The sequence below is a fragment of the Clupea harengus genome, chromosome 9 (genome assembly GCF_900700415.2).
Source record: "Clupea harengus chromosome 9, Ch_v2.0.2, whole genome shotgun sequence".
NCBI classification, from domain to species: Eukaryota; Metazoa; Chordata; class Actinopteri; order Clupeiformes; family Clupeidae; genus Clupea; species Clupea harengus.
This window is the reverse complement of record NC_045160.1, coordinates 11,258,980-11,286,736: the sequence shown is the minus strand read 5'-3', so window position 1 is coordinate 11,286,736 and position 27,757 is coordinate 11,258,980. Positions and strand designations below refer to the sequence as shown.

General features: G+C 44.3%; 2 protein-coding genes across 3 annotated transcripts; one reads left to right on the top strand and one right to left on the bottom strand.

Annotated features, from left to right (window-relative positions):
* The first annotated feature begins 468 nt into the window (after positions 1–468).
* On the top strand, positions 469–5,919 carry tagln (transgelin). 2 transcript variants are annotated; one of them, XM_031573376.2, is made up of 6 exons: positions 469–643; positions 2,550–2,592; positions 3,851–4,033; positions 4,360–4,531; positions 4,717–4,819; positions 5,089–5,919. In XM_031573376.2, exons 2-6 carry the CDS (start codon positions 2,581–2,583, stop codon positions 5,231–5,233), a joined length of 615 nt encoding a protein of 204 aa, XP_031429236.1. In that variant the 5' UTR covers positions 469–643; positions 2,550–2,580; the 3' UTR covers positions 5,234–5,919. The 2 variants fall into 2 exon arrangements, with proteins under 2 accessions (XP_031429236.1, XP_012684331.1); XM_012828877.3 differs by lacking the exon at positions 2,550–2,592.
* A 656-nt stretch (positions 5,920–6,575) lies between these two features.
* On the bottom strand, positions 6,576–26,972 carry pcsk7 (proprotein convertase subtilisin/kexin type 7). Its single transcript, XM_012828879.3, has 16 exons — positions 26,830–26,972; positions 23,267–23,748; positions 21,599–21,733; positions 21,221–21,386; positions 20,695–20,785; positions 20,416–20,470; positions 18,621–18,759; positions 18,215–18,315; positions 14,093–14,260; positions 13,669–13,776; positions 13,316–13,418; positions 9,890–10,046; positions 8,695–8,789; positions 8,355–8,448; positions 7,794–7,911; positions 6,576–7,445 (listed from the first exon to the last, which is right to left on the bottom strand). Exons 2-16 carry the CDS (start codon positions 23,696–23,698, stop codon positions 7,206–7,208), a joined length of 2,202 nt encoding a protein of 733 aa, XP_012684333.1. The 5' UTR covers positions 23,699–23,748; positions 26,830–26,972; the 3' UTR covers positions 6,576–7,205.
* Between the last annotated feature and the right edge of the window lie 785 nt (positions 26,973–27,757).

Here is a 27,757-nt window from a genome sequence, read left to right as displayed (position 1 = left end):
TGTCTGTCTGTCTGTCTGTCTGTCTGCCCGACTGTATGTATGTCTGTCTGTCTGTCTGTCTGTCTGGCTGGCTGTCTGCCCGACTGTATGTCTGTCTGTCTGTCTGTCTGTCTGTCTGTCATTGTTGTTCTCCCTACCTGTCTAACCTGAGAATGCAGCTCCCCCTCTCTTGCCCTCCATCTTGGCTAGGGATGCAGTGCTCTGGTGAAATATTTGGAAAATTCATCACTCAGACCAAACCAAAGCCTCTCACTCCTCTCACTCCTTAGACCCAAATAAGGATCCATTTTTTTTACCAGTGAGGAGAAGAAAAAAAAGAAAAAGACCAAAGTAATAGAGAGATGGTGAGAGAGAGAGGGAGAGCGCAATTGAGAGAGGAAGGCTTGCACAGAAGGACCATATCCTTTTAAGGCTATGGTTTCCTTTCTGTCTTTTGGTCCTCTCCCTCCCTCCCTTTTGGTTTGGTGGTGAAGTCATTTCAGCTCACCCTCTTTTCAACCGGCACTTCTCTAGAGGAGGATTCAGCCACACATAAAACACACACACACTTTTGGAAGCACGCACAGTCGCACTTATAAACATACCCCTCCAGCACCTCCAGGACTTCAAGAGGAAAGAGTCTTTGTTTTAATCCTTTCAGACAGTGAGTATTACTCTCTTTCTCATCCAGTGTGGTTTATCATGGATTATGAAGATGCAATGAAAAGTTGTGTGGATGGCAAATTCATTTACTTTTAACTTTAAAAAGCCTCTGAATTTTGATTCTGTGTTCTGTCTGGAGTATAAGGCTGACTTCATTGATATAGTCATTTAAAGTCAAAGTAAAATGCGTTAGATTTCCAAACAGCTTCTTAGTGATGTGATTTCAGGCAGTGAAACAGTCAGTCAAGCCATTTGAATTGATGGCCTTTAGCCCACCGGACTTCTTCAAGTCACCTGTTTTTTTGCTGAGTATTTGTTTGCGTGCTGCAGTTTTTACAGTGAAGCATTTTGAGGTCAAAGTTTCTCAAGCAGCCCTGATATTTGGGTACAGAGTGTACTTTAAAATGTTCTATATCTTGTTTGTTTCGAGTTCTGGTCGGCAAATTGACGTTCGATGTAAGTCACAGGATACATTTACTCTTGGTGAGAGACAAACAGTGTTGCCTTTGATATAGACCATTCTTATCATCATTTATGGAAATGACTGCTATAAACTCTACATACATGGGAGCTTATCAGGTGTGCTGGACACACCTTTTTGAAACATTTAATTTAGCAATGAAACTTCTGACAAAGCAGGAGCCTATATCCTTAGATGAACTAACGATTCAAGAGAGACCACACCTGTCAGTGGGTTACGTAATTACAGGTAGCTTTGTGCACTATGAAATATATCGAAACACACTTATCCTCCTTTCTGGAGACTGCAGTTCTTACAGGACCAGGTGCACTGGGTGGCAGTATTGGTAGCAGTAGCCACAGGGGCAACAGTAGGCAAGGGCCGAAACCAAAAGGAGATAAAGTTTCCTGCATTCCATTGCGTTGACACGCCACAGCCCACATTATTACATCATAGCGGCAGACGCAGTTCATCGATCAGGTCCCCAGAGGACTTTTTCTCTTCTGCAGACTAGCCAGCTGCCAACAACTCTGTCTGTAGCCATGGTAATAAGAAAAAATAACACACCCATTAAATTAGTATGGGACTTAGATTAGGTCATGGATACAAAGGGCACACACGTGTTCTCATGGACACACACACTCAAGTACACACACTTATTTAGACAAATTATTACAGTATGCTTGAATTTATCTAGCATCTGAACAGGGGTGTTTGAAACAGTACCCCAATAACCTGGGCGATGTCCAACTACTCAGAAAGTTTTAAATACCCCTAAATATCTTTTAAACTACAGTGACTGACTATTGTCAAGATACCAGTGAGGAACAAGACTTTCATGCATGCAAGAGTTTTACACTGATGACTGGAGGTAACTCATGCTGTTACCCGGGGTCTTTGATGTGCCCCAGCTGAAAGACATTGATGTCATACAGGCACACCAACTCTCTATCATAGCACCGTAACGCCACAGCTGACCCTGTGTTCACGCAGAGGGGAGGATGGAGGGACGGTAAAAGTTCAGATCGGTTGATCAGACTTGGAGGAAGAAACAGGAAGAAGTGACATCAGAGGAAGAGAGGGGCATTATCTGACATCCTGTTAGCAATGACCCTGAAGGAGATAGGGCTTTTACAGTTAGTAAGCGCTCATATGTGAAACTGGGATTCCTCATTAAGGTAAAGAAATAGACAATTTATTCCAGCAAAATGAGATAGTAGCTTCTTATTGTGTTACATTAGGCCGCTTTAAGTTAAAGAAACAAGCATTCATTTAAGTGCTGACTATTGGGTTGCATTAGGCTTTTGTAAAAACAGAACTAAGGTAAGCACAAAAGTGCTTCTGCCCTGATAGCTCCAGGAGCTCATGCTACCCAGGAGGCCTTCCCAGAGAGGTGACATGCAGACTCTTAGGGCTTGACTGGTAAATTTTGACCTTTAACCTCCAGGCCCAGAGAGCCGTGGTATCCTGACATCAAGATGGCACAACAGGTGAACGTGCTAAAGGCTGTATTTGTTTGAGCTTCGCTGTTGGCTGTGTCTGGAAACTGCAACTGTTTTTTTTTCAGAATGATGGCTGTTTATGTGTGTGAATTGTATACATAATTGTATATACTGTATGATCGTGCTTCAGTGTTAAGTTTCCTGTGTGTGTTCTGAGATTTAAGGCAGAAATGTAAAAAAAAAAAAACGGTGTCAAATCATGCTCAAGTACTCGCAGCCTTGAGATCTCCCACTGCACAGCAGCTAAGCCCAGATGATTGGATAATTTGTCACACAAACATTTAGATTTCCCAAACGGGAATGGGCTCAACTGGTGTGCACTTGGAGACAGCTTTTTTTGTGGTGGGTGAAGATGATGCCTTCAACAAAGCTCCAATATGCAAATACACGCCTTTCACATGCATATCACCTGTGATGTGTGGATGTGTATATATCTGTGTGTATGTGAAGGTAGGGGTGTGTGAATCATATGTTTAATACTGAACATATAGGTGCATAATGCAGCATCTGTCCATACTTGCCCGCTTCTCTCTGCATTATATAAGACTGGCTGTATTCTCACAGTGGTGGCTTAAAGCAAAGCTAACAAACCTTTTTCAGGGGAAGAGGATCCAACAAGGGTAAACCTATAACATGTTCAGAGATGTAGTTTCACTGACTGGTCCCAGTAGTCAAGGGAAGATAAGGGCACTGACATGCAAACACTGGTTTATATCTCTGTACGTACATGGTAATTGTGAGAGCAGGGGAACTGAATGAGGCAACTCAGAAACGTAAAGCCACACACACACACACTCTCACACACTCTCACACACACACAAACTCTCTCTCACACACACACACACACACACAAGCTGTGTGTTTGATGGCTATTTACTGTCAATGCAACACCATCAGAAAAGTTGATTAACCTGTGGTGGTCTACCACACAGGATTCCAGGGCAGGATAAATGACAGTATAATTCTCTGAGGGGTTATGCCTCAACAATCTGGCTGTTTCTCATCACAAAAGAACAACAACTTGTTGACAAAATTAGCATTACACTTGGAAGTGCCCTGAACATTGAATATGGAGTGGTTTACCAGAAGCCTCACATTCTAGTCCAAATTGTTTGTTTTCTTATCCACCAATTAGGACAGAGACGAAAGGGAAGACCATGAGCACATCCCCCTGTAAGGCTCTGGGATGGTCAGTCCTCACCCTTTCTCTGATTTAACTGTGTTTCTCCATCACTCTCTATGGCAGACAACAGGCATGGCCAACAAGGGTCCATCCTACGGCCTGAGCCGTGAGGTCCAGGGGAAGATCGACAGGAAGTATGACCCTGAGCTGGAGGAGCGTCTGGTGCAGTGGGTCGTGGCCCAGTGTGGGGCCAGCAAGCCTGAGGCCGGTAAAGTGGGCTTCCAGGCTTGGCTCAAGGACGGATGTGTGAGTGACCTAAAAATAAATCGCCCAGCATGAATGTTGAATCTTGCTCACCAACTCACCATGACAACCCACAGAAAGAACCCGTATGAGATTATCTCCCTGACAACGCCCTTATTTATTAGTCTAGCAACCAAGTTGGGGGAGTTTGTATTGGCGACCAGAACGGCAGCCAAATGATACGATGACCAGACGTCGGGAGCATGGGAAAGAGCTTGAATCACCCAGACTCTGTGACCTCTGGCTTTAGTTCCCAGTCCCCATTTATGTACTTGTGTTCATTCAGTGATTTATGGTTCCTGAACTTTCTTGTCTCCACTGTATCTCAGGTTCTGGGTGAGCTCATTAACAGCCTTTATAGCTCCGACAAACCCATTAAGAAGATCCAGCACTCAGACATGGCCTTCAAACAGATGGAGCAGATCTCACAGTTCCTGAATGCTGCAGAGCGCTACGGTGTTTCAAAAACTGACATCTTCCAGACTGTGGATCTTTGGGAAGGCAAGAAAAGCTAAATTGAACAAACCTTTTAACATTTATTTTGAAAATATACAATTTTAATTGGCAGTCTCATTGAAAAACTGCAATTGGATAGAACTCACACTTGTTTTTCTTTTGTATGAAAGGAATTGAAATCAAATGGCCTTGGTGAGAACATTTTGTCATTGTTTCACATATGGTTACAGCAAAGGACCTTGCTTCAGTGCAAAGAACACTGATGGCCGTTGGTAGCGTCGCAGTTACCAAGGAAGATGGCTTGTTCCAGGGCAATCCCGACTGGTTCTTCAAGTAAGTGAACCTTTGAGGATGTAGCCATCAAACCATACAAAATGCTACCAGTCTACGTCATGTCTCATAAAATAGACTTCAGTGATACTGGTATCTCAGTGGTCCAGCAATCTGAACAGGTAAATGAGAAATTTGTGGTAGCGATAGTTGGTAGCTGCCTCAATTATATGCAGTTATAAACATCTGGTGTTTAAGCCAAAGCCTGTTACAGGTTCCTTTCAGTCCAATTCATCAAAACGTTACAGTGCTGTTTTGTGAAACCTCCACAGGAAAGCTCAGGAGAACCGCAGAGACTTCTCTGAGGACCAGATGAAGGAGGGAAAGAGCATTATCGGCCTGCAGATGGGCTCCAACAAGGGAGCCTCACAGTCTGGAGGGACTGGATATGGACGACCCAGGCAAATCATGAGCTAAACGGGCCAGCTGTGACCAACCCTGACCAGCATAACGCCATTCTGTCCCAGCCCCTCCGCCCCACCCTCCGCCTCTCAGTAGCTGGGACAAGCACTGCATCCCATTAATCTTTCCAGAGTACATCTAGATATGCAGATAGGACCAGTGCAAGTTTTCCTTATGATACATCACTTAAGGAATTACAGTAGTCTTGAGTGTGGCCATGTGCCCATCATACCAAGTTCTACACACACACACAGTAATAGCATACCAAATTTGGAATAATAGATACATCTAACCAGCTCATACATTGGCTGTTTCTCACTTATTTACACCGCAAGCTCAGGCAATGGATTATCAGTGGATTATTCTTCACAGTGCTTGCTCTATGTTTTAATATTTAAATTGCATCATATATGTAATGTCATTTTAATGAAGTTTGATAAGTTCCCACATTTGGGCCCAATGACAAAAGGTCGTCACAAGATTTAAAGTGATACGCATGCTTTAAAAAAAGCCTAGATTTCAGTATGCTGAATACATTTCTTCACAAGTCAAATGAGTTACTGAGGTCTTAATCATTAAAGTGGACTAATGGATCTCAATGCTTTAATGTGGTTGCCTTATTTGGCTACCTTGTCATCAACCCTGAAACAGCCTTGTGTTTTTCTACCTTGTCTAATCTAATTAAATGGTAAACTTTAAAATGTCCCGTTTGTCTCAGACTTCCTGTTGGGGTAAAATACCAGTCACAAGGGGTTTTCCACTTTTAAGTTCTACAATGTCATACATTATCCAATATAATTAGTTGTAGCTAGTCATAGCTATACACACTACTTCCATATGATGCCCTTATGGTCATTTCATTTGTGCTTAGTGATGCAATCGAAGGCAGATGGTGTGTCCCATCAGATCAACACAAGACAGATGTGAACCCAAACAAACAGAAACGAACTCCAGTAACCAAAACAATAACAACACTTTAACACATTTTACAGCCAAGTCATTTTTATTGATTTCAAATCAGACCAGCTGTGTTCAACTCAGTCTTTGGGTCATAAGTCCATGTTCAGGTTCACCTCTGTGAAAATCAGTTTGATAGAAATCTTGAGAAATAGTCCAATACAGCTGCACAGCAGACTCACCTCCCGTATAGTGTGAACGTGGGTATCTTTGTTAATTTTTACACAATACTTTCTAAACCCCTGAACATCAGTACTGATCGATATGGCAAAAAGTAGATAATTTAATAAAAATATAGCACTCTGTAAGACACAATCTTAATTTTTTTACAGTTCATTTTGCCCACACACACACACACACACACACACACACACACACACACACACACACACCCAACCTTCTCCCTAGGCCTCTTCACCCCCTCCACCCCCGTACACACATACTCTCGCTCACACACACACTCACGCCCACACTATTTGTGTGTGGATATATATATGCAGCATTTAGAAGCAACCATAGTGCACTTCAGCAGTTGGCCAAGGCAGGGGGCAACTCCTCTTTTGAGTCCATTAGGTAATCTGGATCTCGGCCAACCTTGAGGTCCGACTGCACATTCCCTCCACGGTGTGACAGAGAGTCTAGTACCATCCATGACGACCCTGAAGGAGGGCACCATTATACGTCACACAACCACGTCTGCTCGTAGCAACCCTGCTCATGGGGTGGCACTGGGTATTGACTGGCACCCCCCAGTTCATCAGTACCCCAAAAAGACCCAGTAACCACCCCAAAAAGACCCAGTAACCACCCCAAAAGGTGTTAGGGTCCAATGCCCAAAATCCTATTGTTTCTTTTTTTTTGCCTCCAGCACAATACAGCAGCAACTTACTATGCTGCTGAAAGCGTAGGCTTCCCCTCAGTCAATGCAGCAGAGAGACAAACTGCACTCACTGGGCTGGAGTGATCTGTGGGCTGCTGGGTGATGGTTGGGGGGGACGGGGGGGGCTGGTAAACGGAGGTGGCCTGGGTGTTACGTGGCTGAGTCGGCCGTGATGAGAGGCGCCTTGGCGACGGTGTCGGCCACGCGCTGCTGCTGCTGCAGTTGCAGCTCCATCTCAGGGCCCTCCTCCAGCCGCACGGCCTGAAAGCCGTCCTGGGCGCGGCCCCGCCGGCCCCTCCACAGCTCCCGCAGGTCCAGGTGGGCCAGGGCCACCTCCAGCGTGTAGTACAGCGACCAGAAGAGAGCGAAGCAGCCCAGCAGCAGCAGAGACTGCAAGCGCACAGAGAAAGAGAGAGGGGGCATGTTTCACTGGTGCCATCATTGTGAATTACAGAAAAAAGGACTGAGTGCAAGAGGCCAAGAAGGAGAAACACAACACCGCAGCAGCTGTTACTGTAATACACACACAGAAATGTCCTTTTTCTGGCATAGAGGAATGTTTAGCAATAGCAAAGATCTCTTGTTGATAATACTCCTAATAGCCATCATTACCATCAGTATTTAAATAGTCGCTATCTTATGTAAGTTTTTCACTCTTATTTGGGGCCAAACTCAACCTTTGCCATGAGATACGTGACATAAATGAATCAAAAACATAGCAAAGTGGGAGTTCCTTACCTTAAGGCTGTTGGAGGTGAGGGGGTTCACCTTTTCGGGGGCGATGTCCAGGCCAGGCGGGCAAGGCAGGGAGAAGTTGCTGTTCAGGTACTGTCCACCCATGGCCTCCACCACAAGCCTGTCCATTAACAAACAAACAGCCAAGTCTGTGATGATGCCAGTCATATCTCACTGAGGACCAACCAGGCCACATGTTCTACGTCATACATGTTCTCAGACCACATGTTCTATGTAGCAGAAGTTCTCAGAACAGATGTTCTATGTAGTACTTATTGTCAGACCTCATGTTTTATGTCGCACATGTTCTCAGACCTCATGTTCTACATAGCAGAAGTTCTCAGACCACATGTTCTATGTAGCAGAAGTTCTCAGACCACATGTTCTATGTCGCACATATTCTCAGACCACATGTTCTATGTCGCACATATTCTCAGACCACATGTTCTATGTCGCACATATTCTCAGACCACATGTTCTATGTAGCACATATTCTCAGACCACATGTTCTATGTAGCACATATTCTCAGACCACATGTTCTATGTAGCACATGTTCTCCTCACCTCTGCCTCTCCTTCACCTCCTGGAATGACATGGAGGAGCCGTAGAGCGTGAGCTTCCAGTGGTTCAGGGTGCCCAGCGACAGGCTCGGCTCTCCTGTGATGGAGAGGAATCACACAAGTCACACATTCATTCAAGCCCCGATTACACAAAGAGTCTCAGTTTGTGGTCCTCTAAGTTTGTTTTTTTAATCCATGGTATAGATATGTGCATTAACATCTCTGATAGCAGGACACAGCATCCATCATGGTCAGAACTATGAGAGTTTTACACTGAAGCCCAAAGATGAGCGTGGCTAGTGGTGTGGTGTTGTGTGATGGTCTGTTGAGAGAGTGGTCATACTGTGGTCAGTGATCTGCAGGGTGTACTGGCCCTCGGCCCTCTCCCCCCAGCAGCGCACAGTGGAGAAGGTCCAGTCCATGTAGCCAGAGGCATCGCTGCGGATAGGCAAGAGACAAACCGCCTCAGAATTAAGACACATACAGGCTCTTTCTCTCTCTTAGTGAGGGCAGTTGTCAGTGGCGCTGCATTCAACTCAAGTGTTTGCACAATTAGCTTTAGTGCTAAAATGTTTGTAGACACTTTTAATCCTCTAAAATTCTAAACAAACAAAACCATAATCTTCATCCCTGCATCACTAATTTGGATTTGACCGTTGACAAATTTGACATAATCCTGGATTTGTCTTGTTCTTTCAAGCTGTTATTGCTGTTGTCCATGCAAGAAGTCTGTGAGCACAATCCTGCTCAGTACCAGGCTTGTTTAATATAAACACAATTACATCACAGCTGTTGTAAGCGTTGCCTAGCGCTGAGGGCAGGGAGCCTGTTCCACTGCTACTACTCCGTTCCCTTAAAGAGCGCACCGCTTTAAAGGTGTTCTGTATCACACCCCTCCATTCATGGTGATTGGCTGGAATTGTTTATGGCTCGGTCTGAGACACTATGTTTGTTTGCCATTTACAGAGCCAGGAACCTTGCACAAACACTAGAGTTTTTCTGAGTGCACAGTTAGAGGACCGTGAGGAGCAATTAGCTGAATTTGACAACAAGCGTACTGGATTAGAATCGCGGACTGTACCTTCAAAAAGGATGTTACTATAAGAGGGGCATTCACAATAAAAGTTTGGGCACATTGCAAGCTCGATCAACACATTTAATACATGAAGTTTACATATAATTTATCATTTATAATATTTAGTTGAGTTAGTTATTAGCCTGTTGAAGTCAATTCACTGTTTTATATTACTATCAGTATTGTATTAGTGCCCTATCAGTGGTAGAAACATAGGCTAGAAACATAGGCTACAACGTCTGTAAAATGTTAAACTGAACACCTCAATTGTATTTACTCCATATATTGGCCAGAGTTGTCCTTCACAACAGACATGCACCGAGAATGGAAGCAGTACAAGTACAAGTTTTGGAAGCAGTACAAGCCAGATAGTCTGTGGCACTTTGTGGAGAGGGCCTGGTCTAGCATTTCTGTAAACATGCACAGATGGGGTGAATAAACATGGGCGTTTGAGGGCACTCACGGATCCAGGGCTCGGCGGGCCCCGATGAGGGAGGACATCCCACTCGGGCAGAGCAGCACGATCTCCACGGTGCCGCGGCGAGGGTGGGCCATCGTCATGGTCATAGACACATGCTCCAAGGTTTTCATGCCCGACTGCTTCAGGTCTGCCGCTGTGACTGTTGGGGTTGTGAAGACACCACAGTTAATTATCACAATATTTACATAATATACATGGCAAACATTTGCCTAGAGAGCAATTATCATTATCAGGCTTACATTTTCATTAATTGTAGCTTGAGGAACTTTGCATTTCGTTACTTAACTAAACGTGCTCTCAAATTCAACCTGTCCTGGCAGTTCAGCTTTTGTCGTTCAGTACAAAAGCGTAACTTATAATTATCATACTCATTTTCTTGAGGTAACTGGTACATTCAACAAACATCCCCTTTTTAGGGGCAAAGCAAGACTCACTCAACAATACATACATCAGTGGTGTGCTGATGTGTGTACACAAACAAACACACACACATAAACATACACGGTAGCTGAGAGGTACAACATGAACTAGGATGAGAGTGAGCATGTTCTCTTAAGACCTGAGCCCCCCCCCTCTGAATTCCTCCAGTAGTGTACAGTAATTCACTGGCATTTCCTCGCACACTGTTTACTAATGCTACCGCACACTCCATACCCATGTAGGGAAGAAGCCTCCCTGAGGAGAGGTGTGGGGGAAGGAGGGAGAGAGAGACAAAGAGAGAGAGAGACAGAGAGGGAGAGAGACAAAGAGAGAGAGAGAAAGAGAGAGACGAGAGAGAAACAGTGAGAGAGTTACAAGGAGGAGAATAAAATAGATGGAGGCAAGGGGAAAAAGAATGCAGGTGGAAACTCCATGACTACAGCTGAAACAATTAGGTTATAAGGTTAAATGTGTGTCATTATTAGAAAACTTGACCACTTACATTCCTACCAACTTTTCCTCCACACCAACCAACAACAGATTTCCACACTAGTAAAACAAGACCTAAATGGATGAAAATCATCCCATCTATTAATCAATGTATCTACCCAAGTGGAATATCCCATGACATTTGGACGTAGACTGAACTTGTCAAGAAGGGATACAATGGGTCTAACGATCATGTTTGTGCTCTCCCTGTAACTCTCTCACACACACACACATCAAGCTCAGAAATTTGACCCACACACACACACACACACACACACACACACACACACACACACACACACACACACACACAGAGACACACTCTTGGCCAAAACATATAAATATTTCACCTTTTGAGTGACAGCGACCCTGGTTGGTTTGTGTTCACTCATCTCTTCTGCACAAAGTCACAGAAGCACTGAACACGAAGCACACTTTAACCCAAACAAACAAGGCAACTGTTTTTCTTTCAAATACCAATCCTGCTTATCTCTGGGACTCTCAGTGCTTCTGCATGGCCAACGAGACAAATGGGGTTCCTCGTGAGTTTTCACATGGGAAGAACGTGTTCTGCAGACTAACAAATGTGCTAAGAAAGCACTTGCAACTGTAGTATATCAATGTGAAACAACCAGCAATTAATATAATTGTATACCATCTGAGTCTTGGATTAAATGCCTTGGCTAACCTGGCATTTGTGGGCATAAGAAGCACTGGTCATGTTGAAGTCATGATGTGTGAATGTATGGAGGAGCAAGAGCTTTCATATATTATTTCTACTGGGTTCACTGGGAAGACATGTAAGATGTCCTTAGAAAACCTTGTGTCTCACAACACACACACACAGAGGCACACACACAGAGGCACACACACAGACACACACACACACACACACACACACACACACACACACACACACACACACACACACACACACACACACACACACACACACACACACACACACACACACACACACACACACAGCACTCTCTAACTGATATCTGAACCCCACACAAGGCAGAGGGGGAAACTTGTGGTGAGCCCTGGACTCGCTCACAAATAATGGAACAAAAGCATGGAACGCGAGAGGCCTTAACAAAGGGGCAGAGAAAGAGGAAGGGAGGGAGAGAGAAAGAGGAAGGGAGGGAGAGAGAGAGAGGAACAGAGCGAAACAAAGAAGAAAAAAAGCGGAGGAAGGGAGGAGTTGGACGAAGCCGTCTGAGAGTGTGCTGCCCTGCAGAGCAGAATGGTATGTTACTCTGGTCTGGCGAGCTGGCTGACCTTTTCCACAGGACAGAAGAGAGAAGGAGGGAAGGAGGGAGGGAGAGACAGTGACAAAGAGAGAGAGAGAGACAGGGTAAAGAGGAGAGAGAGAGAGAGAGGAATCATTGAAAGTAGGCATATCTTCGGCAGACAGTGAGAATGAGAGAGTGTGAGAGAAGAGGAAGGAGTAATTGGGGGGGGGGGGGGGGGGGGGGGGGGGAGGAGAGAGATGGATGACAAGCCGGCAAAAGACGTGCAAGAACCAGAGCAGTTCAAAGAAAACAAAGAGCATGAATGAGACAAGAAAAGAGCCAAAAAAAAAAAAGCAGGAGAAGGATGTCTTCACTTTGGCGTGCTCACAGTGACACGGATCCTGGAGAACATTGCCTAATAAGGATTGACTAATGATTGTCTTCAGGGAGTCTCTCTCTCTCTCTCTCTCTCTCCCTCTCTCACTAATGCCATGAGGGCATAGTGCCACACACGCACAACTCTTAAGCAGTCTTCCCCTATACATTTACTTTACCTCCCAAGTCTCTATGCTCTTCACTCGAGCACTCTGCCACTTAATGACCGCACTCTTGTTTACCCATTCCCTGTGTCGGCTCCACACACGGGGGATGCGTCAGAGCAGCCTCCTGGCCCCAGTGTGTGGCACTGGGGCTCCTCCCAGACGGTCTGTTGCTCTTTTCCAGAACATTCCCTTCAAGGCAAACAAGCTTGCCGTGTTTTGTTATTGCTAGGCATTTAAATGCCGATCTCTGACATACGTGGCTGTCAGCTGGCCGGGCCCGATACATTGAAAGCTATGCAATTAGTGCAGGGCTGTTTACTGCACACGAGAGTGGCTAAGCACTGTTGCTGTTTCTAATGTCAAATGCAGTAAAGGTTGTTCAAATGCCTATTACGCTACTTGTCTTACTCTAGCTCCAAGTACTCAGTTAATTATATATATTGTCATAAACCATACTGGCGTCCCAAGACTAATAATCTATCGTATGTACTGTTGGTGTGCCTGGCTATATGAAGAAGCTTTAAATCTCCACCATGTGTTGTGCCTTATCACAACAAACTGTCACTCAAAGCCGCCATCTACATCTTGCTGTGCCTTTTTGGAACCCAACCCCAGGACATGTTTACAAACCTATTTCTATACCATATGCTGTATTTACCAAATCCATTCCACTGTGCTGAACTAATAGGCTCCACATGCATGCATACTATACCGCTTACCATTCCAGCTGAGCACCAGGTTGGCAGGGTAGGCCAGGATTTGCCTCTCCTCTCTCAGGACTGGGCTTTGGTAGGACACTAGAAAAGGAACAGAATCCCACACCTACCCCACACACACACACACACACACACACACACACACACACACACACACACACACACACACACACACACACACACACACACACTTCAGAATCCAAATAAAGTAACAGACCAAACTATTCATGCTTAGAAATGACCTTATTGAAGTTATTAAAAGCAAAACTCAGAACGTAGCCTAAAACAACGGTGAAGTTACAGCAGGTAAACTTGGTGTTGCTTTAAGCTGCTGCCCAAAGTGAGTGCTTGGATACCTTGGCAGCATTGACCAGCCTCCAGGCATTGAGAAGGCCAAAGCCGTGCTGATGGCTGTGGTGGAACCCAGCACCATTAGTCTCCCAGTCAGCCCGCGCATCAGTGTACTACACACACACACACACACACACACACACACACACACACACACACACACACACACACACACACACACACACACACACACACACACACACACACACACACACACACACACACACACACACACACACACACACACACACAGTATAAGACGAGTAATTTTCACCTGATTCAGATCAGATTGAGGGCTTTTGTTGAATAATCTCGATCTGAGACGGAGAGTTAGTGCACACATGTGATCATGAGGTTGTGTGAGTTGGTGAGCGTATGATGTTTAGTGGTGGTAACTGTGTGTGTCTTCCTGTTCAGGTGCTGCTGTACCTGAGTGGCCGTGTAGGCGATGATGTGCTGAACATCCCTCCAGGTGAGACAGGGCCGCACCTGCAGCATCAGCGCGATCATGCCCGCCGCCAGCGGAGCCGCCGCCGAGGTGCCCGTGTGGGCGTCCGTGCACCCCGTGCCCTCCTGCAGAGACCAGTCCGACGTCACCTAGACGACACAGAACGCAATCTCTGAGTCAACTTTTGAAAAAAATAAATGAGTTTGATCACGGTCACCTGCAAAATCATCTCTATCGTTAACAACTGTGAACACTAAAAGACGTGTCTCGTTGTGCAACCATAACTGCTCCAAATATACACCCGCAACATACACAGCTGGCACGACCACGTGAACAAACACAAAGTAATGTATACATAGTATATAGTGACAGCCTTGACCAGCACCCACACAACTCAGATCCTCAACCATACATAAAGACTCCAGCCTGTAGGCGCCAATGCTGTTGAGCCTCTTTAAGAGAAGGACTAGAGGGAATTTGGAGAGCGGGTGACTGTACAGATCATAAATAAAAGTAAGGGGCGAGTGGGGGAGGGAGGGGAAAGAAAGACCAAAAAAAAGGACATGAAATAAAAGAAATGAAACATAAGAAAACAGAAAAGAGAGACAATGAAAGAAAGATAGACAGAAAGAAATTGAGAAAACAAAGATAGTGATATGGTGATGGGGGGTGTTCAACCTATGTTCAGATAAGAGAGTATGAGAGGTATACTGTGGTCACAGACAGAGAGAGAGAGAAAGAAAGAGATGGAGAGAGAGAAGGAGCATGGAGAACTGCCAGTGATAAAGTGCCAAATAAACATGGACTCAGTGGGAGAGAGGAGACTGGAAACAAGGCCGCCATTCTCCTCCTCTCTCCATTTAACCTTCTTTTCATTTCTTGTCATTTCATTTCCTTCATTCTGCAGACGCCGTTCTCTTCTTGACAAATGCGTCTATCACCCTGCTGCCTGCGCACTGGGACACTGACATACGGTCCCTCTGTGAGGTTAATCTCAGCACAGGAAGAAACATGGTTTTCATTTCTCGACAGTATCAACAGAAATCCCATTCTTAAAATGCTAAAACATGTTTTTTCTACGACAAAGGAATGTTGACTGCGAAGTTCACGATGCTCGACCATGAAACCGAGGCTTCAAGCCACTCCATTAAGTAGTAATGTGATGCTGATGGGCCAATGACATGTATATATACCTGCCCTCTCATTCTCATTCACTTCCATAAATCTCCTACTTCTTGTAAACGGGCCTGGTTGTGGTATTCTCACACACTTGGAATGAGTGCTGCACTGTGAGGTAGCGGGGGTAGATTTTGTGATCACCACATAACTTTATAAACCCAACTAGAATGAAATCAGAGAGTGAAGTTCTGCGGTTTGTCCAGAGGGCTATCCGAGGCACACAAAAAAAGGTCACATGAGAACAATTTTTTACAAATGAAATGTTTAACTTTTCTTTAATTGTTAATGAGCCTCAAAGCTCCCAGAATTAGACGGGTTCTTGCAAACGGTCTAAAAATGGACCATACGGTGAAAAAGAACACCTCGGAGGAAGAAATGGGTCCATACTAAGAAAGGCATGCAGCCGAAGAAGGAGTTTTTTTATAGCATGTGTGCGGGGAACGTTCAGTAAGGGAACGTTGCTCTTGGCTGCTGTGCGCACGACAGACACACATGCTGCAAAGATATATAGTATGGGTCGGATCCGGAGGCTATTTGACTGGATGTCTGCTCCAACAGACACAACTAACATGTGCCATTGTTTAGTCTGCATACCACAGTTTTTGAGTTACCACACCGGCCTTGATCAAATCTCCAACTCGTTTGCCTTTATTCTCAGTCCAATCTTGTCGATCTTTACTGTGATGGAAAACAGGCCGAATGCCCCAGATTCCTGTGGTGGTCAGCAGGTCATTCCTGCCAATGCATGTTCGATGTGCTGGAGGCAATAAGTCATCATTTGATGGGTGTAAACTGTCTGTATGGAAAAAAAAAGATTTACATTGGGTCTTCTGTATTCTTAAAAAACCATCACAACATCCTGACAGTTTACGGTCAGGGTAATGTGGTGGGCAGCGGAGGGGTATACAGACACACAAGTGATCTAAATCATTTAGCTGGACTGCATGTGGATAGTCTCAGTCTTGGTGCCATGACAGGGTTCTTGTGTGCATCCTGACAACAGCAGAAGATTTCCTAAAGGCAGAATGTAATTTGCTCCTGTAGTTCCACTTCTAGGGCATGGTATGAACAATGTCAAAGGTCATAGTGCATGTGCACAAGGAGCACAGACTGATGAGATGTTTGGCAACATTAAATAAAACTACGCAGATTAGTTTAACAGGCCTATGCTGCAGGTAGACCACTAAGGTCTCAGAGTGAATGGCTGAGTCTGCAACCTCACTCTTGTCAGGCACATTTCCCTGAGAACAGAATGGCTCCGTGTTCTCTATGTCTCTCAAAACCTTCATGATATAAAACACGTCAACAGCTTGTGGCTGCTCAATCTCAGCACCGGATTCAGCCCTCATTTTAGATCCCGCCTCTCTTAGACATCCACCAAGTTTCTTAGTGCTTTGGTCAACAGAAACTTGCTTGCATCCGTCCATGTGGTATCCTTCAACAGGCTTGCTTGCTTGAGTTCCATTTAACTCACTGGTAGGTTGCTAAGATGCATAAGCATCTGAGAAAGGACTACACACAAATGGGAATGTACAGATGGTTAACCTCCTTTGCATGATCTTCTACCATGGCTGCATATAAATTACAGGCCTCACATAAAGCCAGGCCTCACATAAAGCCAGGCCTCACAAATCCACAGCATTTTCACAAGCTGGTGTCAAGCACTCTTACAGGGCACCAGAATCAGCTCATCTGTCACTCAACAGCACATATGGCTTTCTGAGAAGCTCAAACACTGTAGGAAAAAGCCCATCTGCGTTTCTCTGCCTGTGGACCTACACAGATCCTCCACAAATGTTTTATATAATCTGATGGCTTCATCCAGCCAGCTGTGGAAGGCATGAGGGGGCAAGAGAACATGTGGTGAAGAATCACTGCTCAGCATCAAGCTGGTGGCAGGGGCTGTCACACCAGGAGAGAGAGGCCAGGTTATGTGTGGAGAGAGAGAGAGAGAGAGAGAGAGAAAGAAAGAAAGAGAGAAGAAGGGAGAGTCAAAACCCCAAATACCCATTCTGAGGGGCCGGCTGAGGTTTTGGCTAGCCGTGGCGGCTAAAAAACCACAGCGGAGCTCTGTGCGCTGAGCTGACATCACTTTGCAAAACCATGTCACCAAGGAGATGGCAGCAAACAGGGGCAAACAAAGCCTGGTGAGCTCGGTATCGTTTCCATGTTTCCCACAATGTCCCCTGCCACTGCCCACTGGATATAGTCTAAGGCATGAGTATACAGTGGCATGCTAAGGTTTGGCCACCCCTGGTCAAAATGTCTGTTACTGTGAATAGCTAAGCGAGTCAAAGAAGATCAGATTTCTTTAATAATTTAAGCAAGATTACATTTCTATTTTCATCTTTTTTCAAAATAACAACAAAACAAAAAAAGGCCAGAAGCAAAGTTTTGGGCACCCTGCATGGTCAGTACTTTGTAATAACCCCCTTTGGCAAGTATCACAGCTTGTAAATGCTTTTTGTAGCCCGCTATGAGTTGGAGGATCTCAACTGGCGGTCAGTGACAGATCACGGCAAGCTAGCTAGATAGAGATTTAATTTAACATGCAAGTTCTCAAAAGAAAGCTCTCTGAATCTTGATAGTTTTTTTTGTAAAGAATCCATGCATCAAGAAAGAGGAACAGACGGCCGAACAAACGGCCGTCAGAAAAGAGCAGTCTAGGTTTGTGGCCATCTTACGGTTGTGTGGTTACCCTTGCTATTAGTAAATCTGCCACCCAAATAATTTTTTCTAGCTACGCTACTGCAGTTCAGGTAGAGGTCTGCTATAAAAAGTCTGCTGCTAATTGTTCACTGAGAGAAATTGCATGTGTCTATATAACAATGCATGTGACTATGTACAGCCACTTATGTAAAAGAAAGTATCTGTATGTGTCTTTGTGTGTGTGTGTGTGTGGGGGGGGGGGTATGCAGACTTACAATGCTGCGCAGAGATCTGCCTCCGCTGCTGAAGGTGACCGCCAGCATGGACGCGCACTCCTCCGCATAGAAGGGCATCCTCCCGTTCTCATCCACCGCTCCTGAAAGACAAACACACATTTTAGACGCTCTCACATTAATACATCACACCCAGATATAAAAGTCAGGGTATGCTCAGGGTGGATTAGCATACCCTAAACTAAATCCCTCTCTCTGACCTACTCAAACAGTAATCCTAACATAGACACCACACCCAAAAATACACATTTTGTTTTTATACACTAATGGGATACTATATTTAGGGTGTGCAGACAGAAACACATCATAACACTGATCTACGGTTAAATACACAGGAAGTCTAAGTGAGATTATATGGCGGCCCTGCTAGGCCTGACATGTGTCTCACCAATGGTAACAGTGTAAATGGAATTAGCGTAGCCGTCGTAGTTGCAGTTGTCGTTGTATTGGCCACCGTTGCCACTGGCAACAACAAAAATGCTGCCAAAACCCCTCCTGCCGGCTATCACACCATGCTGCAGCGCTGCCTAGAGAGAGACAGAGGTAAAGCACAACATTTGAACAGAGCTGTCAGGAATGTCCATCACTGCAGTGGAGGCCTAATGGGCTCTTACTTTCACACCCAGAACACTCGGAGCACAATGACAAAAAGAATGAAGATATTTACAGCACTTTAGAACAGGTACAGACTTCCAGATTCCATATTCCTTTGTGTGAAAACTAATAGCCAAAACTATTATGTTAAAAACATCAATGAGAAAAGCACAAAAAATAGGGTGATGCCAATGTTGAACAAGTGATCATTTCCAAACAATTATTTTTTTCTGCCTGAAATGCACTACATAAAAACAGCACCATACAAAAATGGCCAGGTCTTGTAAGGACAGAATGTACTACTCTTCAGAGAATCAAGAAAAATGATTGAGCAATGAATAAGCACAAAAAAACACAAAAAAGCTCTGAATTCTTTCCGACTGCTTCAGCTCATGTCCTCTGTCCACCAGCACGACTGCCCTATAATCGGTGCTCTAACATGGCCCCGTTTATTGGGCCTCTGAGACATGCAGCTATAATGGTTATTTCTCTTTTACTGAAGTTTCCATCGATTGTGCCAAGCCTGGGACAGGAGAGGGAAAAAACGAGGCAACTGAAGGAGCAGAGCTGCCTCCAAGGACCCAGAGCCTTCAGTGACTGATGCTTTCCTCCCAGCCACTGCTCCACGGACTGAAAAAAAGCCTGGACTACAGCCTTCTAGAATGTTCTTACTCCCTTGCATTCATCTCTGAGAACCTGGAGGACACACATTTGTCCACAAATGTTTTCAGAAATGAGTGTCTGCTCCAGACATTTTCTAGATTTCTAGGGAGGAAATGAGGGGTAACTGAAAAATTCAGATGTGGCTTAAGTACATTAAGCCTGTTAAGTAATAAGTGTGTTACACTTGTGTATATTACTCTGATTGTAACAGTGTGTCAACAGGTATACCTGCAAATCTTTTTTTAAGATCAGGTTGCAAGAGAGTGTTCAGGGGATTCAAGCAGATGGGTTCAACAGGTTTTCCTTAACATGCTGGTCAGGAGGCAGATACACACATCCTTATTTAATGTCTAACTATCCCCCTGAAGGGAGTTTCTGCACCTACATGAAAAATCTCCACATTAGGGCCGTGTTCTGAAATCACTCAAGGTTTGTGAGACACTGCTCTCTGCTGGATGAGAAAGGAAGTGAGAATTTGCCAGCAGTGCCCTTGACAGCACAACAAAGGAAAATTCTACCTTCCAACAGGAGACCCTATCAAAGCAGCACATTAGAACCTCACGCATCAGCTAACCAGTAGAACATGGCGCGATAGTAAGTGCACTTTAAGACTGACACATAATGAGTCACATTCCTCTCGGCTGCCTTCACACTGCTTTCAGCCATCCAGCTCTTCACACAAGCCATCGAGGCCAGACAGGCCGGGTAGCACAAAAGCCTTCTGAAGGCCATGGAGGCATTCAGCCTTCAAGAATTCTGCGGTAGGTATTGTGTTTGCTTTAATGCAGTCAAGTCAGTTCTAACATGACCTTTTGTAGACACGGTCACTCGTATTTCTCCTAGCATCAAAAAGCCAAGACTAACTTACTTTGAGTGTGTGTTTGTGTGTGTGTATGTGTGTGTGTATGTTTTCTGTGTGAGCCAACCTTGCCCAAAGGATGAGGTCCATCAACAGTGCGCCCATCATCATCGGGTCCCCAGCTGCGAGAGGAAAAGAGTGCAAACATGAGTCACACCTCCACACAGGAAACCACTGAACCCAACTCTGTGTCTTTGGATATTAGTCAGTGTAATTCAGTAAATAGTTCAATAGCTGACAGCATTAAGTATATTTATTTCTAATGATTACGACATTATTGTTTCCTAATATGTTCTCAGCATACTGAAATAAGAGTGGATTTAGCAGAAGATGGCATTTTTGTTACCTGCAACTGTAGACATCATTGACCTGATAGTGTTTGTTAAAAGCAACAGCCTCCATACTATCAGTTAGTGGTCCATCCAACACCCTGATACCTAATACACAAACAAAAGGTTCCAATGGTTCTTTTAGATCACATGACCTTGAACACATAGTCCATAGAACACAGCTCCATTCCGGCTCTCACAGAAATGTCTGGCTGTACATGTCACGTTATGTTAGGTCATATGAGAACACAACAATTACTTGGATTACTTGAACATTACGAATAATGATCATTACATGACTGATCAAATCCTGGGCCATATTTCAACCCAAGTACATTCACATTTGCGCTGAACTGGAATGTTCAGGGGCAATATTTTTCTGAGATAAATATGGAATATGCTGAACACAAAGCTTGAACTAAACTAGAGTTGGACGTTTTTTTTGTATTCAGAGCTTAACCATTCCTCTCTCACAATATATTCACACGGACACACACACACACACACACACACACACACACACACACACACACACACACACACCTGCAACTTTGCTGCCATAAGCAACGCCCACAGCGCAGAAACTGTTGTTGGACACGGCTGCGATTTCACCAGCACAGCGAGTGCCGTGGTGGTTGTCGCTCCGGGCATCAGGGTGGGGCATGGGGTCAGGGTCATTGGAGTTCAAGTCATAGCTGCCTTCAGGGCTCTTGAAACACACGGGCAATGCACTCACATTTATGTTTTTAACATCAAAAAATTAAAAAAGACAATGTTTTTCAGGACATAAGTCAATTGTAACTGTCAGTATCCATCACCTTTCCTTGGTAAGGACACAAATAATGCACAACAATAGCAACAGAATAAGGACACTCACCCAACCTAGTTTCTAGAGCAACACGTGACAGCTGATGTACTTACATAGTTGGGCTGAATATCTGCCAGAGTGTGTTGGACACCGTCGTCAACGACAACCACCGTGACCCCTGCCCCTGTGATGTTGCGCTCCCAGACTCCTGTCACATTGATGTCCATGCCCGCTCTGAGCTCATTGTGCTGTACAGAAGAGATGATTCCAGTAGAAGAATTAGGCAATTAAGAACCCAGAAAAGGGGGAGATTTTGTCAAACATAGCACACCCTGGCAGGAAACCTGCATTAGAATTAGAGCTACATCATTATTATAATTATAAAACATTTCTGCAGTGAACTCACCAAGATATTGTTAGTGTAGAAACTATAAATTATATAACAACAATGTAGGCTTTGATTATAGAATACTTATGCTGGATTGCTTTCAATTCAATTCAATTTATATAGCGCCAAAACAATACAATTGTCTCCCCTGTCTCCCTGTTAATCAGGAAGGAACATTAAGCAGAACCACAGTTGCTTTGAGTTTTGTTGTAGTCGAACAGTAATGTTGTCTGTTTCAATGTGACTTGATCATGACTCATTGTTGACGCACTTTACTTCAGGCCTACCTCTCACATTTCAGGTTCAGGCTCTTACTGTTGATTTTCATGTCGGCGCCCATTGAAAAGGTTAGAGCACGCACACTGCCTGCATGAGATGCACTTCTCAGGCGTGGCTCAAGCAGCGCTCCAGTTTATTCATTGATACGTCATCCTGTCACATAAAACTAAAACTGTGCCGTTTAAAAGTTGTATGGGATGGGCGTTTCAAGCGCACACGTACGCACACGTACGCACACGTACGCACACGTAGGCTACCTCATTCCCACTCTCAGTGAGAACCATGCATTTATTACGCGTTTACTTGGTGTTATGGTGATGCCCATAGCAGCGCCGCAGCAGAAACGTCTGCTGTGTGAATACACCCGCGAAACCAAGCCGCAGGGGTTACGCAACGCAGCAGTCACGCAACGCAGCAGTCATACACACGCAACGCAGGCAGTGTGCATCGGGCCTTAGGGGTCAGACACCTCGGACTGGCCGCATAGCCGTGTGCTACGAACCAGGGCCAGATCCTCATTGTCTAGGGCAAATGAACACTCAAAGCCTTCTGCAGTTTGCAATGTAAACAAAATCACAGCAGAGCCTACACCGCTAATCCTGCACACTAGCCCTACATATTGTACTTAACGTGAAAGCATATCCCAACCTGTAAGTCAGGTCCCATGCCTGTAAGTCATGTGGCCTTACCTATCCCAACATGTGATGTACGCTCATGAGCTCAGTGATAATGTCTGTGATTGATCCCAAGGTGATGAGCTCTTCAGAGCCATTCGGAACAATATTACCCCTAATTGTGACACGCGAGTGCCATGGAATAGAATGCCATCATATTGCAATTGTGGTTCTTCGCAATGAACACACGACTGCAGTTGTAATCATAATAATCCAGATTGATACAGCTGTGTTTAATTGGTACAGCTCTAATTAGAACACAAAACCACAGGAAACATCTACAATATAAAAGCTCAGACAAAAAGTTCAGCTCCTACAATTAAGAAGAATAAACATCGGTGACAAAACTTGACTACATCTTTTTGGTACACTCACAAACCACTTCCAGGAGATTGATCACTTTGCCCATGACATTTGTCAGACAGGTCATCTTCACTCACCAGATGCCACTGTTTGGGATACTTGGGATCGTTGAACGCCACACTCCTCTTCGACCTGCTGAGGATTAGCTCCTGTGAGTGCCATGCCACGTACCGATGGGCAGCCAGGGCCTTCCCCGCGCCGGTACCCCTCTGGCCCTCGTCGGCCCCCTGACACAGCAGGTAGTGTCCGGCCAGCTGGCCGATCTGCCCACGGTTCTCCAGGCCGGCATCCTCCGCCACCAGGTGCGCCAGCTCGTCCAGGTCGTGCCCTTCATCGTCCAGACGGGCGTGCAGACGCACTGCCCACGACTGTCCCGGGCCACAGGAGGGGGGAGGGGAACGGAAATGGGGGTTGTCTGGTGACAGAGGTGGGGTGTGCAGTGGGTGAACGGTCAGGAGGATCAGAGGGGAGAGGAAGAGGAGGAGAGGGAAAGATGGGGATGATGCCATGGCGATAAGCACGGGACTTCAACGCTGCCTCTCCACATTAGAACTGCAGCCTGGTGGAGAGAGAACATCCGGAGGAACATCTCATTAAACAGGGATGGGGAAACAGAGGTCGAGACAGATGGAGGAGAGTATTTGCAGATGATTATATTGGGTGGATTACAGAGATGAACAAACAAAAAAAGGTTCAAAATTGACAAGCCAACAGCAAGAATCTGACAGACAGAAGGCTTTGTGAAGAAGTATCAATTGTGAGGGGGGGGGGAAAACACAGCATATCTGCAATAGCATGGTATAGCACCTGATATACTGTGATATAGTACAGTATAACCCCTGATATAGGCTACTATTGGCACAGAGACCACCATTTGATGTGATTATGATTATCGAGCTAATGAGTCGATTCAATCTAATTCAATCTAAAACAAGTGCATTTTCAGAAAGCAGGGGTCAAGCAAACAAGGGAAGGTAGGAGGGAAGGTAAATAGCTTACATAATGTCACATTGCTCTGACTGTTTTGATTGTTTGTTTGATTGATGGTTTTTGAAACACAAGTGGGTCTCTACTAGCCTGGATACCAGACCGAACTTAGCCCCGCCCACACATTTTTTGGTTGGGAAGTTCGGTCTGGCATTACTCCATTGAGGAGAAATTATCTGCGGACAGACATTGCCGTACCAATCAAATTCTCAAGGCGGGCTTTATACGATGATGGACAGATGATCAACAGTAACGTAACCAACCACGTCACAAAAAGGCGCTTGGTTTGAATTCGTTTACAACAAACATGGCTGCTGCTGGAGAGCTGAAATGTATAGATTCGAGTCCATTTAGACATTGACAGTGCATTCATTTTGAAAGAGGAACAAAGAAACGTGATCAAGGCATTTGTCAATCGAAAAGATGTTTTTGCCTTCCTTCCTACAGGATCCGGTAAAAGTTTAATTTATCAGCTGGCCCTGGTCACATACTAAATTGTTCTGATTGGTTGTAGGTAACCAATTGAGCGAAGAGGCATTTTTTCTCCTGGTTCGGTTGAAACACGCCCCATAATCACAGCCCAATGGAGCGATATCAGACTCATATTCTGACTAGAATTATGAGTATGACATCGTCAGGCTAGGTCTCTACCTAAATAATTAGTAATATTAGTAATTATTAATCTACGTTATTATTTAACTTACAATGTATTGCTAGGGTTAAAAAATACACGCACACACATATGTAAGCTAAACAGATCAGCCTTAACTGAATTTCAGGTACTCAGAGGGACATCCTGAGTAGCCTTTCATCAGGTTACTCAGAGCATTTTGGAGGCTCCTAGGGGCTTAAGTATACTACAAAACATCTAAGTTTGCGCAGCGTGGATGCGTACGTGCGCATTTGTGTCTCCAAAGTATACTAATTTTGCCGTTGCGAACACGTCTCTTAGTGCATAAGCTCAATCACAGTTGAAGTAATATCTCCACGTCTCTATGTGTGAATCTACAGCAAAGACGGTTACTTTGTATAGGTCTGTAGTTTTCTCTGCCCCTTCATAACCAATTTATCTAAATCGTGAAAGCTACCTACCTAATGAGCTGTGATTAGCAGAAGCATGAAATGAATGAAACTCATTTTATCAGCGGGTGTCCAATAGTTTTATTCCCAGGGAGCAAACATACTAATGAAAATGTTTGTACTGCAAGTTGCTTTCGACAAAAACGTCTGCTAAATGAATAAATAGAGTCAATGGATTTTGTTTTCTCTTGACCCTGAGCCAGTGCTTTAAAACTTGCATGCACCTGCAAAGTCAAGTCTGCACAGATACAAAATGTTGGTGCTGCACAGACAGGGTGTTTCTCAAAGTCAAGGATGCTTCCTTAGTAGGACGGGGCCTTCCGGGGCCTTCCAAGTTGGATCCTTCAAAGGCTAGGCAAGACTCAAGACAAACAAAAGAACAGTCTTGCAAGTGAGCAGGTGTGGGTCATTAAAAAGGTCCCGCCTTTAAATTCCACGCTACTATTTTATTTGTTTAAACCCTCTTGTAAGTGTGCATAGGATTGTGGGTGCTTTTAGAACGCAGAGGATCCAACTGCATCCTTGAAAATTCTCTGAATAAGGACTCGGCCCTTGGTAGAATACGGAGGATCCTAGACATCGGATAGTCCTTTGGCGGGGTTCGATGACGTAGCATCCTTGAAACACAGCCGTCAAGGATCCTTCCTTGACTTTGAGAAACACCCACAGTCTGAGCGGACCATCCTAGTGACGAAATTTGTGTCACTGTGTGCGACCTAAAAGTAACTGTGTCCGGCGAGTACACTTTAAGAGGCATTGTACACTTAAATGTGTTTTTTGAGTTGTGAATTAAATTATATTACTGTACTGTGATGAAACAAAAACTTACAATTTTTTATCTGCATTTTATTGGTTGAAAAATTGGTTGATGGCTCAACACGCCATCTACTGTCTAAAATCATCAAAGGCCGATGCTGACGTAGAGTCAATGGTTTGGGACTTATCTACATCATGAGATTTATATTTGAAAAATAATGTTAACGGCCCTCCTGTATTGTAGCCTTCTCTACCTTCCCCTGCTGTGTAGCCATGTGTCACGAAACTAAATGTTATGACAAGCCAAGAAAAAAGGTGAAATGTTCGAAAATCCTGTTTCACAAATGTGTGGGAAACGCTAAAGAGCTATGTATGCAGCTAACGCTATGTAATCAAAATTGGTCAGCTTAATACTTTGCTTGAATTTATTTAACCTAATACTTTTGTCTGGCGTTTTCTTGGTTACGGGAGGTAACTTACTCTTGTGACTAAATGTATCCTTGCAGCAGGTGAACTGAGTCAACATTAAGTCCAGTGAGCTAACTATCTATAACGTCGGCGTAGGTGACAAATATAATATACGATTGTTTAATACAAGAGGTTTAAGACAAGACTGACTAGCAAACTGATCTCTTTTAACCGAGCTCAGGGTGTTATGTTTCTCCAGTTCACTATTGTCATGGTTGGCTTCAGAGAGCTCGCTAATTGGCAATAGCGTTAGCTAACCTGACAGTCCCGTGGATAAAGAAGCAGTTAGGTGTATACAAACCAACATGGCTCTTGTACATAACTTACTAATATACTATAGCCTACATACCTTTATGTCAATGTGTCCCTTCGAAGATTACACTGAATTAAAATATCAGCTTCTTGCACCGACTTCGAACTTGTCATGTCAGCGACTTAAACAGATACTTCCGCAACTGTGATCAATACCGTCATATCCGGTGTTATGTCGCAACATGTTTTCCAAAGAAGAGTGTTATTTGCGTTTTCCCATCAGACTTGTACGTCACTTTGCCCATCCTAAACATCGCACATCCACACTTGGTACCAGTACTAGATGGTTTGAGAATTTGCGAACAGTCCCATAGCTTAGCAGTGGTAATGTAGCAGATGTCGCAAAAAGTCTGTACCCCTTTGTGGTAGAAATTGCACACAGACTAACTTAAGTTGTTTTAGGTTTACTTAACCTATAATGGATTTGGCTTAGCGTGAAAGCACAGCAACACAACTGTTTAGGCCTAATGTATAATAATCACCACTTAATCTGAGTCAGGCACATGAATTAAATGTAATTTACACAGTGTTGAACATATAGCATTTGTATTTGTTTAAGGGTGCCAGTCACTCTGCTGGTTGCCCAATCTAAATCCAGCTGAAGAGACCCAAAATCACACTTGACCTGACTTCCGAAATAACAGTAAGATGACCATTTCCTTCAATGCAATTCGGTCCAACGCTGCTTTTATACAGACAGATTAGGACATCTGTAAAAATGATTTGCATCAACTTTCAAGGCTTCCATTAATTCCATTGCTGCTGAATAATTGTAAATTAACCCATTACTTGTTCCCTGAAAAAGGCATTTTGTAAAAAAACACTTTTTAAACCTCTGGCAGTGTACTTGAACCACTTAATTTTCAGAAAAAAAGTAAAAGGTGGTCTACAACTTTTGACAGGTAGTGAATATGTAAATATTACATATAAATTAATGTTAATTAAATTCATTATTAAAAGAACTA